General features: G+C 36.7%; 1 protein-coding gene across 9 annotated transcripts in view; it reads left to right on the forward strand.

The window, feature by feature from the left end:
* The window catches only part of YEATS2 (YEATS domain containing 2), a 109338-nt gene that overhangs the window by 26461 nt on the left and 67972 nt on the right, over positions 1–14905 (forward strand). For 7 of the 9 annotated variants that reach the window (XM_033403135.2, XM_033403136.2, XM_033403128.2 and 4 more), the window contains 5 exons: positions 5–122; positions 4038–4135; positions 4653–4745; positions 8665–8910; positions 10477–10592. In XM_033403135.2, coding sequence (XP_033259026.1) covers positions 23–122; positions 4038–4135; positions 4653–4745; positions 8665–8910; positions 10477–10592 — 653 coding nt within the window. In that variant the 5' untranslated portion in view covers positions 5–22. The remainder of the gene's footprint in view (positions 1–4; positions 123–4037; positions 4136–4652; positions 4746–8664; positions 8911–10476; positions 10593–14905) is intronic. The other 2 variants (XM_033403131.2, XM_033403130.2) reach the window with 1 other exon arrangement.

Raw genomic sequence — 14905 nt, forward strand, 5'->3', positions numbered from 1 at the left:
ACAGTGAAGAACGAATGTCATCATGTCTGGAATCAAGCGAACAGTCAAAGAAACTGACCCTGATTATGAGGATGTATCTGTGGCCCTTCCAAATAAGCGGCATAAAGCAATTGAGAATTCAGGTAGAAATTCACTTGCCTTAGGAAATTATTTCTTTGTTGACATATGCCTCCCTATAAGATTTATAGGAACTAAAATGAAATGCATGTCCACTATTGTGTATATTTTGAAGAGGTTTGTGAGAGGGATTAGCTAAGTGCTCTGTTTAATAGTAATATACCATGTGTGGCATAAAAGGCTGGAACATAATCAGGTAGACTGTGAAAGCGTCAGTAATGAGACAGGCTCTAAGTTTTAGCTATCATTGTGTGTTAGGTGTAATCATAAAGTCTTAGCAATGTGTGTACTACAATGTGGTATCATGTGAGATGATTATAGGTGGTACATGAATTAAGGTTTTTTATTTTAATCGTTAATGTTAATGTCTATAGAAAAGAATGGTCTTATCAGACTTGCAGTTTCATGGCTACTGCTTAGGATAAGGCTAACTTTTTTTTTTAATTTTAATTCTATTGGAGTATAGTTGATTTACAATGTTGTGTTAGTTTCAGGTGTACAGCAAAGTGATTCAGTTATACACATACATATATTCATTCTTTTTTAGATTCTTTTCTCATATAGGTTATCACAGAATGTCGAGTAGAGTTCCCTGTGCTATACATATATGTCCTTGTTGGTTATCTATCTTATGTATAGTAGTGTGTGTATCTTCATCCCAAGTGTGTGTATCTTCATCCCAAGCTCCTTATTTATCCCTCCCCCCAAGGGCTAACACTTTTTAAAAATACTATTTAATGGCGTTAATTAGATGTTTCACATGGTTCTCAGATGTGGTAGGTAACTTGAAGGTGGTATATGAATGATGGAAATTTGGGAAACACTGATCTCTGCACTTAGCTGGTGGTGGCTTAGTTAAGGCTCAGAGGCATTAAATTACTTGCCCAAGGTCATTTAATTAGTTGAAGACCAGATCATCTGTAGTTACCCAGAATGTTTTAAGCTGTCTCAAAAAAAGTGGCTATATTTGAGTTTCTAAATCAAAATACTGCTAAAATTCATTACTGTTTATTTAAAAAATAAATCTATGTAAGTTATTACAGCTAGATGAAGAAGGTCTCAAAGTCATAGATAAGGTGCTGCAGCTCCACAGAGATCAGGCCTCCAAGGTTAAGTGGTGAAGGAAATTCCTGTCTGTGTCAGTGCAGTCAAGTCATATGTACCCCACAAAAGTCTCTGTGTACCGGAAGTGATTAAATGCAGTTCCAAACAATATAAACATTTCACTGCAACTTTTCTCTCCATTCAGTTGTAATTTTATTTACAAGGATATGTCATTTGCTTTCAATAACAAGCCAGATAAATATGAAAGTATCATGAAACTTAAATTCATTATTCAAATGCATCACATGGCATATCTTTTTTGTAATAAAAATAAGAATAGGGAAAACTTATTGTTTTAGGAAACATCGTAATTTCAATTTAAATCTAATGTAAGTTCGCAAATACGTAGCCTAAGCAGGGACAGCTTTTTGTTACTAAGTGCCAATTTGCTGTTCTTCTTGGTGTCCATTCTCAACCTAATTTCTAATAAAGATTTTATTTTTATTCTTCAGAATTTTTCTCAAAGTAGGTTTGGTAGGATGCTTCCCTTTTTTTTAAAATATAAATTTATTTGTCCATCCACCTCACTGCAAATAACTCAGTTTTGTTTCTTTCTATGGCTGAGTAATATTCCATTGTATATATGTGCCACATCTTCTTTATCCATTCATCTGTCGATGGACACTTAGGTTGCTTCCATGTCCTGACTATTGTAAATAGAGCTGCAGTGAACATTGTGGTACATGTCTCTTTTTGAATTATGGCTTTCTCAGAGTATATATCCAGTATTGGTATTGCTGGGTCATATGGTAGTTCTCTTTTTAGGTTTTTAAGGAACCACTATACTGTTCTCCATAGTGGCTGTATTAATTACATTCCCACCAACAGTGTAAGAGGGTTCCCTTTTCTCCACACCCTCTCCAGCATTTATTGTTTCTAGATTTTTTGATGATGGCCATTCTGGTGGTGTGAGGTGATACCTCATTGTGGTTTTGATTTGCATTTCTCTAATGATTAGTGACGTTGAGCATCCGTTTCATGTGTTTGTTGGCAACCTGTATATCTTCTTTGGAGAAATGTCTGTTTAGGTCTTCTGCCCATTCTTGGACTGGGTTGTTTGTTTTTTTGATATTGAGCTGCATGAGCTGCTTGTAAATTTTGGAGATTAACCCTTTGTAAATTGCTTCATTTGCAAATATTTTCTCCCATTCTGAGGGTTGTCTTTTTGTCTTGTTTATGTTTTCCTTTGCTGTGCAAAAGCTTTGAAGTTTCATTAGGTCCCATTTGTTTATTTTTGTTTTTATTTCCATTTCTCTAGGAGGTGGGTCAAAAAGGATGTTGCTGCGATTTATGTCGTAGAGTGTTCTGCCTATGTTTTCCTCTAAGAGTTTTATAGTGTCTGGCCTCACATTTAGGTCTTTAATCCATTTTGAGTTTATTTTTGTGTATGGTGTTAGGGAGTGTTCTAATTTTATTCTTTTACGTGTAGCTGTCCAGTTTTCCCATCACCATTTATTGAAGAGGCTGTTTTTTCTCCATTGTATATTCTTGCCTCCATTATCAAAAATAAGGTGACCATATGTCAGCACTAGTTTTAAATTGGCAGTCTAGTGGCATATTTTACGGGGAGAAAATGACATGGGTGATTAAGGGTCCAAATTTTGTCTGCAATTTTTTTTACACCCCAAAGCATGGGTGGTGATTTTTTCATATTACAAACACAGGATCATTATGCAAAATCCCAGGTTTTTCAAGCAGTCATTCGACTCTTCTTTTTTTATTCTCTTGTAATCAAACTACATTTCATATCTGATGTTTTTAACTCTTTGAATTGCATATTACTTTGAGTAGTCATTATCTGAATTGAATTGCCTTCAGAGACATTTTCTGTCCTTTTGAATTCTTTCTTTGCTGGTTCCTTCAGGTAGTTGTAATCAGAAACTGCTGAATTGCATGCTAGATCCTAACTTCCTGCCTTCTTATGAACTGCTCTTGTGTCACAGACTACCTCTTCCTCTAGCTAATTCTTTACTTTCTTTTTCCTTGGGGTTATGGTTTTTCAGAAGTCACCACATATTTCTCTCGGAATCTTCATGGGTTTCTTTTTCTTTTTTGGTAATTTTATTTTGATGTGATTTCAAACAGAAAAATTGCAAGGAGAATTTGTATGTCTTTTGTCCAGATTAATTCACCGATTGTTTACATTTTGCCTCATTTGGTTTATCATTCTTTTCCCCCATCCCCAATCCATACACACACATACTACACAAATGCATGTATGCATGCAGGTATATATGCACATCATTTTTTCAGAATCATCAGAAGATACATTAGACACTTGTAAACACGTGTATTTCCTAAGGACAAATTTCTTATGTAACCACAGTACAATTATCAGAAGGAGGAAATTTTAACATGTTACATTACATTATCTAATCTGCTGTCCATATTCAAGTTTTACCAGTTGTCCCAGTATTTTATAACTATTCCCCCTCTCCAGGATCACACAATGCATTTAGTTGTTATATCTCTTTAGTCTCTTTTAATCTCCTCAACTTTTCTTTGTCTTTCTTGATTTTAGTATTTGAATGTATAGGCCAGTTATTTTGTACAGTGTCCTTCAATTTAGGTTTGCATTTTTAGCAGGAATGCCACAGAGTGGTGGAGTCTTATCAGTACATCATATCAGAAAACATGCGAGGTCAGTTTGCTTGAATATTTGGTGATGTTAACTTTTCATTATTGATTAAGGTGATGACCATTAGGTTTCTCCACTTCAGAGTTACTGTTCCTGGGTTTCTTTTGTTGCTTGCTGACTTGAATCAAGGCGGCAACTGATTAATTAGACGTTGGATTATTGTATGTTCTTTGTGCAGCTCGAGATGCTGCTGTGCAGAAGATTGAGACTATTATCAAGGAACAATTTGCACTTGAAATGAAGAATAAGGAACATGAAATTGAGGTCATTGACCAGGTATAATGATGTTAAATTAAAAATAAAGGAACAGAACTATTGAAAAAAACTATGATGAATTTTTTAAAATCTGTTGAGATGGAATTATGGTATATTTTTCCCCTTTGCTGTTCTTTTAAAAGTAGCTTTCTCGTTTTTGGAAAAAAAGACCTGCGCCTTTTTTTTTTTCTTTAAATGACATTGCAGAAAAAGATAAAGAAAAAAATCACTTGAAATTCCATCCCAAAAGATAATTCTTCTTTGCTTTTGTGCTCAATATCTTTGTGGACATTTCTCAATGAATATGCATATATACATACAAATACATATTAATATGTCTATATACTCTTGCAAACATCGTATTTTGTCATTTTTTTAAATATTTTGCCAATCTGATAGGTGGAAAATGGTCATTTCTATTTGTCTTTCTTTGATTATTAGACAAGTTGAACCTTTGGGTTCATTTACATTTCTTATAAATTGTATATCTCTTCTGTCATTTCCATTTTTTTAAGTAATTAAGTAATATTTATTTTAGCGACTAATTGAGGCAAGAAGGATGATGGATAAACTTCGTGCCTGCATTGTCGCAAACTACTATGCTTCTGCAGGACTTCTGAAAGTTTCTGAGGTAAGTTTTCCTCATATGCAGTCATTTCTGGCCACCCATATTGTTGTGTGAAGAGAAATTAGTCTTGATGTGAAATCCCTGCCTTCAAAACATTTCTTATATTGACCTTTCGAATTCAAGAAGCCTAGCCTGCCTTCCTGGGAATATACATAAATTTATCATTGTGTTCAACCATATACTTTAATTATACCTCTCTACATTGTCATTAATCGTTAAGTAACTTTTTTTCTTTTTACTTAATTGTTCTGTAACTAATTGTTATCACTGTTGCTAGGCTTTGTAGATACAAAGATGAGTGTGACCCTGTTCTAACTTGCCTTATTCCTCTTCATTTGATTATGGATGGCTTTGGAATAAATTATAGATCGATTGATTTTTCTCTGACCTTTTACTGCTAATGAATGGCAATTGTTAGTTTCAGTAGATTTATTCTATTCAAGAAGCCCTGATATTTCCCCCTACTTTTTGTGAAAATTTTCAAATATATAGAGAAGGTGAAATAAGCACTTGTTTATGCATCACTTTGCTTCAACAGTTTTAACATTTTCCATGTTTGCTTTATCTATCTTACTTTTGTCTAAAACATTAAAAAGTTAAGTTCCAAGCATCGTGACGCTTCATCCCTAAATACTTAATCCTAAACGTTCGTCTTCTGTGTAGTCACAATACCTAAGAGAATGAGTTCCTAATATTATTTGATAACTAGTCCATATTCAGATTTTCCCAGTTGTCCCCAAAATATCTTTAAAGTTGGGGTTTTTTTTGGTTTTTTTTTGGACAGGATCCAATCAGGGTTCATGGGTTACATTTGGCTGTTTTGTTTCTCTTGTCTCTTTTTATCTAGAACAGTTCTCCCACCTTTTTTTCCCCTGTGATATTGACTTATTTGAAGAGACCAGGCCATTTATGTTGTAGAATGTCCCACATTTTGGACTTTTTTCCCCTTGGCTTGTTCCTTCATTCCTTCTATTTTTCTGTAAAATAAGAGTCAAGTCTAAAGATTTGATTAGATTAAGGTTGAGTCTTTTTGGAGATAGTACTTCATAGGTAATGCTGTATACTTCATATTGTATCACATTAGGAGACATAGTATCAGGTTGTGCTACTGTTAGTGATACTAAGTTTAGTCATGGTTAATGTGATTACCACTAGATTGCTCCAGTTATAAAGGATGGGGATAGGATTGAACTGATACAGAAGTATTTCTTCTTGTTTGACGTTTTGATAATTTCTGCGTAAGTTTCGTTTTTTCTTAAGTTTTTTCCAGTTAGAATTAGATAATTCTCCTCTTGGACAGTACTGGCTCAATGAGAATAGTGGAAGGGCTGCAGGGAGCATAGTAGCATGCTGCTTTGCATCATTCCCTGTGGTTTTTACAGATAAGAGGTACCTGCCATGTATAGGCTTTTGTGTTATCCTGTGGAGCTTTAAGGTATTAGATATTGGTGATACTCCTGATGTTATCTTAGAGAAATCTGAAGCATTATTTGAGTTTAATCTTAGATGGTAGATAGTTGTTTCTTCTACTGCAGGAGTTTCCATATTACATTTTAGAGTCTGAATTACTTTGCTCGAGCTACCATAACAAATTACCACAAGCTTGGTGGCTTAAAACAACAGGAATTTGGGACTTCTTGGTGGCGCAGTGGATAAGACTCTGCGCTCCCAATGCAGGGGGCCCAGGTTCGATCCCTGGTCAGGGAACTATATCCCACATGCATGATGCAACTAAGAGTTCGCGCATGCCACAACTAAGGAGCCCATGAGCCACAACTAAGGAGCCCGTGTTCTGCAACTAAGGAGCTGGAGAGCCTCAACTAAGGAGCCCACCTGCCGCAACTAAGACCCTGCGCAACCAAATAAATTTTAAAAATAAATAAAGGAACCAGACTTTAAAAACAAAACAAAACAGGGCTTCCCTGGTGGCGCAGTGGTTGAGAGTCCGCCTGCCGATGCAGGGGACATGGGTTCGTGCCCCGGTCCAGGAGGATCCCACATGCCGCGGAGCGGCTGGACCCGTGAGCCATGGCTGCTGAGCCTGCGCGTCCGGAGCCTGTGCTCCGCGACGGGAGAGGCCACAGCAGTGAGAGGCCCGCGTACCGCAAACAAAACAAAACAAAACAAAACAAAACAAAGCAGGAATGTATTATTTCATGATTCTAGAGGCTAGCAGTCCAAAACCAAGTATGTTGGTGGCTAGGCCATGCTCCCTCTGAAGACTCTAGGGAAGAATTCTTCCTTGTCTTCTCCTAGCTTCTGGTGGTTGCTAGTAGTACTTGGCATTCCTTGGCTTGTAGCTGTATCGCTCCAATTTCTGCCTTTAACTTCACATGGACTTTTCCCTTTGTGTGTCTTCTCTGTTTCTTTCTGTATGCAACTTTACCTCTTTTAAGAATACTAGTCATTGAAGTAAGGCCTACCCAAATCCAGTATGACATCATCTTAACTTGATTACATCTGAAAAGACTGTATTTTCAAGTAGCCACATTCATAGGTCTAGGTGGACATGAATTTTTGGGAGACAGTGTTAACCCAGGGCAGATTCTAAAGTCATCTGTCGTATGGCTTGATATTAGACTCAACAAGATGGACATTGTGAGCTAGCAGCTGCCTGACATAGGACTGTAGCTACGCTGAAGAGCTGGTTATTCATTTAATGTTTTGATGCCTTTTTTTTTTAAAACCATTAGCAGTACTGAACTGTGCTATTTGATAGTCTAGAAATGTACTGATTTTTATCTTGTATATTCTGATTGGGATTTATTTAAGGATATTTAGGTATATTTTTATCTTTTAGGATCTGCCAATTAATTATTTTTAGTTTGCTCTAACAAAATACATTTATAGCTCTAAAATAAACCTTTATTATTGAAATACAACAGCTCTCTTGCTTTGACTCTGAAACACTAGTCTCTGGCTCCCTTTTACTTGCTAAAACAATTATTTTTAATTTCAATTAAGCAATTTCTAAAGCTGGGCTTCCTAGGAAGTAACTACATTATAACAACACACTATTTTATATGCAAGTAACAAAACACAGAAAAATACCCTAGGCAGGCTTCAGTACTGGACTGAGGGCAAACTATATATCATTATTAATCATTTTAAACCATTCTATGCTACATTTTATTCCTACGTGGGAGCTATTTTACATACACATTTTAAAAAATCTTTATATTTCTTACAGGAATGTTTTATTTAGAGCAGTTGATGTATTTGTATCAAGCAATGTGAGGTTTATTTTTTTTAAGTCAAATCTGACTTTCCATGTGTTACTCTCTATATATATATATTTTTTTAATTTTTAAATTTATTTATTTTTGGCTGTGTTGGGTCTTCGTTGCTCCCACGGGCTTTCTCTAGTTGCAGCGAGTGGAGGCTACTCTTCGTTGTGGTGCATGGGCTTCTTATCTCAGTGGCTTCTCTTGTTGCGGAGCATGGGCTCTAGGCATGTGGGCTTCAGTAGTTGTGGCACATGGGCTCAGTAGTTGTGGCTCACGGGCTCTAGAGCGCAGGCTCAGTAGTTGTGGCACATGGGCTTAGTTGTTCCGTGGCATGTGGGATCTTCCTGGACCAGGGCTCGAACCCATGTCCCCTGCATTGGCAGGCGGATTCTTAACCACTGTGCCACCAGGGAAGTCCCTATATATTTATCTTTACTTTTCATTTACCTTCTGAGGACTTGCATCTTTAGCTTTTAGAGTTAGGACGTTTGCATAATTATTTATCATTCTCTAGTTTTTGTTTTGTTGATTTGGGCCATATTAAGGAGTTTGGACTTCATTTTATGGGAGTGGGGTGATTTTGAAGGATTTTAAGCATGACTGGAAATAGATAAGGGTTTTTGGGAAGATCAAACTTTTGCCTACTTTTGGTGGATATGATTAAAAGTTTGTTTTGCTTACCCTCATTTTTGCAGGGATCAAAGACATGTGATACAATGGTTTTTAATCATCCTGCTGTCAAGAAATTTTTGGAATCACCGTCTAGGTCATCATCTCCTGCCAATCAGAGATCAGAAACACCATCAGCCAATCATTCAGAAAGTGATTCTTTATCTCAACACAATGACTTCTTATCTGACAAAGACACTAACAGCAATGTGGACATAGAGGAAAGACTCTCAAGCAACACAGAGCAGAGACCAAGCCGAAATACTGGAAGGGTATAGTTGGATGGATGGGAGGGAGCCAAAAGAGAAGGGGACCAGTATTTATTAAGAATGCACATATTATTTCATTTAACCTTCATAGGAACCATAGGATATAAGTTAATTATAGCCCTTTTAGAGATGGAGAAACTGAGTCTCTATGAGGTTTAAGTTATATTTGTTCACAGGTATCAGAACTGAGAATTAAACTTTTGTCTTTTTATATTTGTCCACAGTATCAGAACTGAGAATCAAACCTGTGTCTTTTTGATTTTACAGTTCAAGGCTCCTGTGTACCACACAACTCCTAGATACCATTCATGTAGATATGAAAGAAACTTAGAGGAGTTGGCAGTACTGTGTCCACTCTATCATGTTTATTCTCTCAAGAGCAGTGGCTCTTCTTCAGTTTCCTCTTTGAAATTTTATGTTCTAAGATGCTTTAATAACTGGAGGAAATTTGAAAAACAATAAGTAGAATTGAAAACTGTTTATCGCTCTTTGATCCTGTCAGTTTGTAATCTGAATTCCCATCTCAAGCTGCTCTGATCTTCTTGGTGTAATACTTGGCTATAGAATCCTTACTGGATAAGACCAGTGGTTTTTCTCAGCCAGATGTTCTGTGATAGAGGAAATTCCCAGGCTGCTTTCCACATACTCAGACATCAAGGATTTGATTATTTTGATAAAATTAAAAATGTTTCTGATTATAAATTCATATATGTTCATTTTTGAAAATTAAACTACAGAAAAATAAGAGAGAGTAGAAAAGTCATTCATAATGCCATCACCCAAAATCAGAACTCTTAGTGTTTGGATTTAGTTGTCTCCTTCTCGTGTACTTTCTGGGGAAATACTGCATATGTTTTTCTTTTTTTAATTAAAATGAATTTAGGTCACACTAGTCATAGGATTTAGAAACCTACTATCTTTTATGTAATATGCATGCTCATGTTTATGTAACACATATTTAGTGTTTACTGTGTACCAAGCATTTTTCTAAAAACTGTACAAAACCATCATCTGAGATAGATACTATTATCATCCTTATATTATAGATGAGGAAATAGAGACAGAAAAGTTAAGTAATTACCCAAGCTGACACATCTAGTAAATGTAAGGGCCAAGGCTTAAACACTGGCTGTCTATCTCCATAGTCAAACTTTAAATTAATCATTATGTTTATGTTATGTCTTATTGAAAAATTTGTAATAGTACAGAAGATTGAAAAGAAAGTAAATTCCTTTGACCCCTTCCCCCATTTCCATATCCCAGAGATAACTGTTGTAGTAGTTTCTGGTGTATCCTTCCACATCCTATTTGCATATACAAAGCAGCTGTTTATGACTGTTAAAAACACACACATATGTGGAATTACAGTGTACAAACTTTTTCTATAAACTAATGCAAAAATTATAGTAAAATTATTCTTTCATGCTCTGAGAGCAGCCACAAAGCCAGAGAATTTTGTAATTAAAAAAAAAATTGAGTTAGTCCATCCATACCTTTTATGATTTTGTGGTTTCTGCCTATTGAAAATTGTCTAAATTGAAAATGAAACTTGATTATGATTTTTTCTAGGACACTTCTGGTATTACTGGCTCCCATAAAACAGAGCAGCGGAATACTGATCTTACAGGAGATGAGACTTCACGACTTTTTGTAAAGAAAACAATAGTAGTGGGCAATGTGTCCAAGTGAGTATTCAGTTGAATTGTCTCATTTTCAGTCATCCATTTTTGGTAATACTCTGGCATACTCTTATTATCACAGTATTACAGTAAGTATAGACCTCAAGGATTCTTTTTCCCAAACTCTTAGTTGTTTTAAAAGTGAATGAAAGTCCAGAGACTTGAGACTGCTCCAGTGTGTCTGCTAATCTTTGATGTAGGATAAAATTGTGCTTGGTAAAAATTTTGTAGATGTGAACTTTTATGCAAATGGTGTGTTTTATTAAGCATGTAACTGTGGATAACTTTGGAGGAACTTTTGACTTCTTCTGACCTAGTTCTATCCTTAGGGGCCTTACCTATTCCTAAAAATGTTTATTTGGTTGCCCAAATTGAAATGTTTTAAATATATAACAAAAGGTTGTAGTGCAGGTCTTGAAGACAGAATTCCTTCAAGCTAAAGGGCTATCTCTTTAACAGTATGATTTCATGCTGTCTTGTGGTAACATCATCATTTTTGCCGAGTATCTAGGAATGGATAAAGACATCATAAATCTTCAAACAGCATAAGAATGTTATTTCTTCACAAAGCCTTATTTGCCCTTCTCCTCACTAGGCATATTTATTTCCTCTATGCTCTCTTGTCATTTTTATCATATTATATAGTTATTTCCTATTTTCATATATTTTTTCAAATCAGGCTGAATCTCTTTTGGGTAGGCAGTATATCTTGTTTGTTTTTGTATCTTGCAGTAGTTGGTGTTCAGTAAATATTTGACTGATGAATGAATCAGTATATTTATGAAAATTGTAATTAGATTCAATTACTGAAAATAAAGGATTCAGAATTATAGTAAATATCTGGGGAGGGGGAATCAGATCTCGGGGGAGTCTTCCAAGTCCCAGTTGATGGACCACTGATAACAAATAAGAAGTATATTAAAAATCTCAGGATAATAAAAACAAAGATTCTCAATGGTCTGTGTCGTAGTATTTAAACAGAAGCATGAAATATGACTAAGGCAATTAGGTTTCTGTTTCATGGATTATTTTATTTTATTTTATTTTTATTTTTATTTGTTTTGCGGTACGTGGGCCTCTCACTGTTGTGGCCTCTCCCGTTGCGGAGCACAGGCTCCGAACGCACAGGCTCAGCAGCCATGGCTCACGGGCCCAGCCGCTCCGTGGCATGTGGGATCTTCCCGGACTGGGGAACCCGTGTCCCCTGCATCGGCAGGTGGACTCTCAACCACTGCACCACCAGGGAAGCCCCTCATGGATTATTTTAGAATTAGCATGCATTCAGCTAAGGGGACTAATATGAAGTGTTGAGGTCTCAACTATAGTACAAGACAGGTCAGCCCAGAAAAGGCCAAAACTAGAAATTCATGAAGACTCACCAGGCCACCAGAAGACTGGGGAGAAACAGTTACTGACATTTTCAAACAATTATGTCTGATTTGTAGGTTTTGGGGTTTAAGACCAGCTAGAACTTAAAATACTGGTTAACCATGGATTTTAAGTAGAGAGGAATGATTGGCATGAGAATTATAAAGTCCTTGTTTGTTCTGGAAGAGGATAAAAATATCGATTTACTTTGGACTTTGTTAAGAATGCTCATTAGCATATCTAAGATAACAGTGAAAAGAACAGACATAGAGATTTAAACTTTAAAGGTAGTAAGGGGTTGGACTTCCCTGGTGGTTCAGTGGTTAAGAATCTGCCTGCTGATGCAGGGGACATGGGTTCGTGCCCCGGTCCGGGAGGATCCAACATGCCATAGAGCAGCTGGGCCCGTGAGCCATGGCCGCTGAGCCTGCGTGTCCAGAGCCTGTGCTCCGCAATGGGAGAGGCCACAACAGTGAGAGGCCCGCGTACTGCAAAAAAAAAAAAAAAAAAAAAAAAAGAATTCCCTTGCCAAATCAGGGGACAGGGGTTCGAGCCCTGGTCCGGGAACATCCCACATACTGTGTGCCACAACTACAGAGCCTGTGCTCTAGAGTCCGTGAGCCGCCCACAAGCCACAACTACTGAAGCCTGCGTGCCTAGAGTGCATGCTCCGCAACAGGAGAAGCCACCACAATGAGAAGCCTGCGCACCGCAACGAAGAGTAGCTCCTGCTTGCTGCAGCTAGAGAAAGCCCGCGTGCAGCAATGAAGACCCAACGTAGCCAAAAAGAAAAATGTAGTAAGGTGTGAGGAGAATTGAATGAAGAAAAGGGGAAAACCCCCCTGATTCCAAAGGAAGGCAAGCAGGAGCAGGAGAAGGGATGTGGAAAAGAAGAAAAAAAGAAAAGGACAAATAGTATAAAATAATTTAGTAGCAATAAATCTAAATGTATCAACAATCATAAAAAATGCATATGGATTTAATTATCTAATGAAAAGAAATAGTTATACTGAGATAAAATAACATCTTTATGCTAATGCATTTGAAAATTTAGATGAAATAGAGAATTCCTAGAAAAACACAACTTAAAATGACTCAAAAAAGGAAAAACCTTGAATAGTTTTAGAACTACTAAGTAAGTTTAATTATTGATTTTTAAAACGTTTTCTTCATAAAACCAAATTAAACCATGAGGCTTAGATTGCTTTAAAGGCTGAGTGAACAGCTAATTCCAATTGTGTAGAAAATCTTATGGGGAAAAAGAGAACATTTGTCAGTTTACATTATGAAGATAGCATAAGTTTGTTAACAGAGCCAAACACGGAGTTCATAAGAAAAGGAAAATTATAGGACATTGACACTCATAAATATAGAGGTGAAAGGGCTGAACAAAATCGTTAGCAAACTGAAGTCAGTAACTATAGAAATGATAGTACTTCATGACCAGGAAATGCAAGTTTGGATTAACATTAGAAATTAATAAATATGATAAAGGACATAAAACATGACCACCTCAAAAGATGCAGAAACATTTGACAAAATTCAAGTCTGTGGTGAATCCTCATGGCAGACTTGGAATTCAGTTAATCAGATAAAGATTATCTCAAAACACCTTCAACAAATATACTCAATGGTAAACAAACACCTTCCCCTTTAGGTTCAGAACAAAACAAGAGATGCTCAGTATTACTACTCCTATTCACCACAGCACTTGGAGATACTAATAGAGTCATAATGCATTAGTAAATATGAGGATTAGAAAAGAAGAAACAAAGTGTCATTATTAATAGATGATATAATTGTCTACACAGAAAAATCTAAAACAATTTTTGATAGTTTTAGAGTTACTAAGAGAGCTTGGCAAGACTATTGAATTACAGTATCAATACACAGAAGTTGATTGTGTTTCTGTATGACAGACTTAGAAAACAGTTCTAAAAAGATGCATTTACGGGTTTCCCTGGTGGCGCAGTGGTTGAGAGTCCGCCTGCTGATGCAGAGGACACGGGTTCGTGCCCCGGTCCGGGAAGATCCCACATGCCGCGGAGTGGTTGGGCCCGTAAGCTATGGCCGCTGATCCTGCGCATCCGGAGCCTGTGCTCCGCAACGGGAGAAAAGATACATTTACTATAGCAATAAAAAATACAACATAATAAATCAAACAAAAGATATGCTAGCCTTTCATGAAATTGAGTAAAATTTTATTAAAACGCATGAAAGAACTAAGTAATTAGGAACTTCTCTGGTGGTCCAGTTGTTAAGACTCCATGTTCTCAGTGCAGGGGGCACAGGTTCAATTCCTGGTCAGGGAACTAGGGTCCCACATGCCACAGGGTGTGATCAATAAATAAATAAATAGATCACTATACCATGTTCAGGACAGGAAGGCTCAATATTGTAAAAGATACCACTTCCCCCTAAGTTGATATGTAAATATTCTGATTAAAATCCCAGTAGCGTTCAGGAAATTCACAGGCTGGCTTTTATTTGTGAAAAACCAAAGGGTCAAGGTGGGACATGAATACTCCTAAAGAAAAACTAGGTTAGGCAACTTGGCCCACTGCATTGCTAAGGATAACCATAGACATAGATGAAAGTATAGAAGTCCATGACCATATTTTACAACAAAATGTAATAAGGGGGCCTTGTGAAATAAAGACAGCTTCAAAAGGGAGGGCTAAGGATTCTAGTTTTACCATGGTCAGGACTTCAGGGAATGGCTTGTTTTGGCTTTTAAAAGGCAAGAGACCAGTTGCATCCTTCTTGGCAGCAATGGGTAGGAAACAGAAGAGTTCAAAGTTCTAGCACTTTGAAACCTGAATGAAATCAACCCAAAGGCTAGAGGTTTCCTAACCCAGGAGTAAAGTATGCCAGTTTATTTCTACCTAATGTACCCACTTAGCAGGAAAAGCAAGATTGATTTTTTTTAATTGCATGGTGATAATCAGAAA

Source organism: Orcinus orca, chromosome 5 (assembly GCF_937001465.1).
Source record: "Orcinus orca chromosome 5, mOrcOrc1.1, whole genome shotgun sequence".
Classification (NCBI taxonomy): domain Eukaryota; kingdom Metazoa; phylum Chordata; class Mammalia; order Artiodactyla; family Delphinidae; genus Orcinus; species Orcinus orca.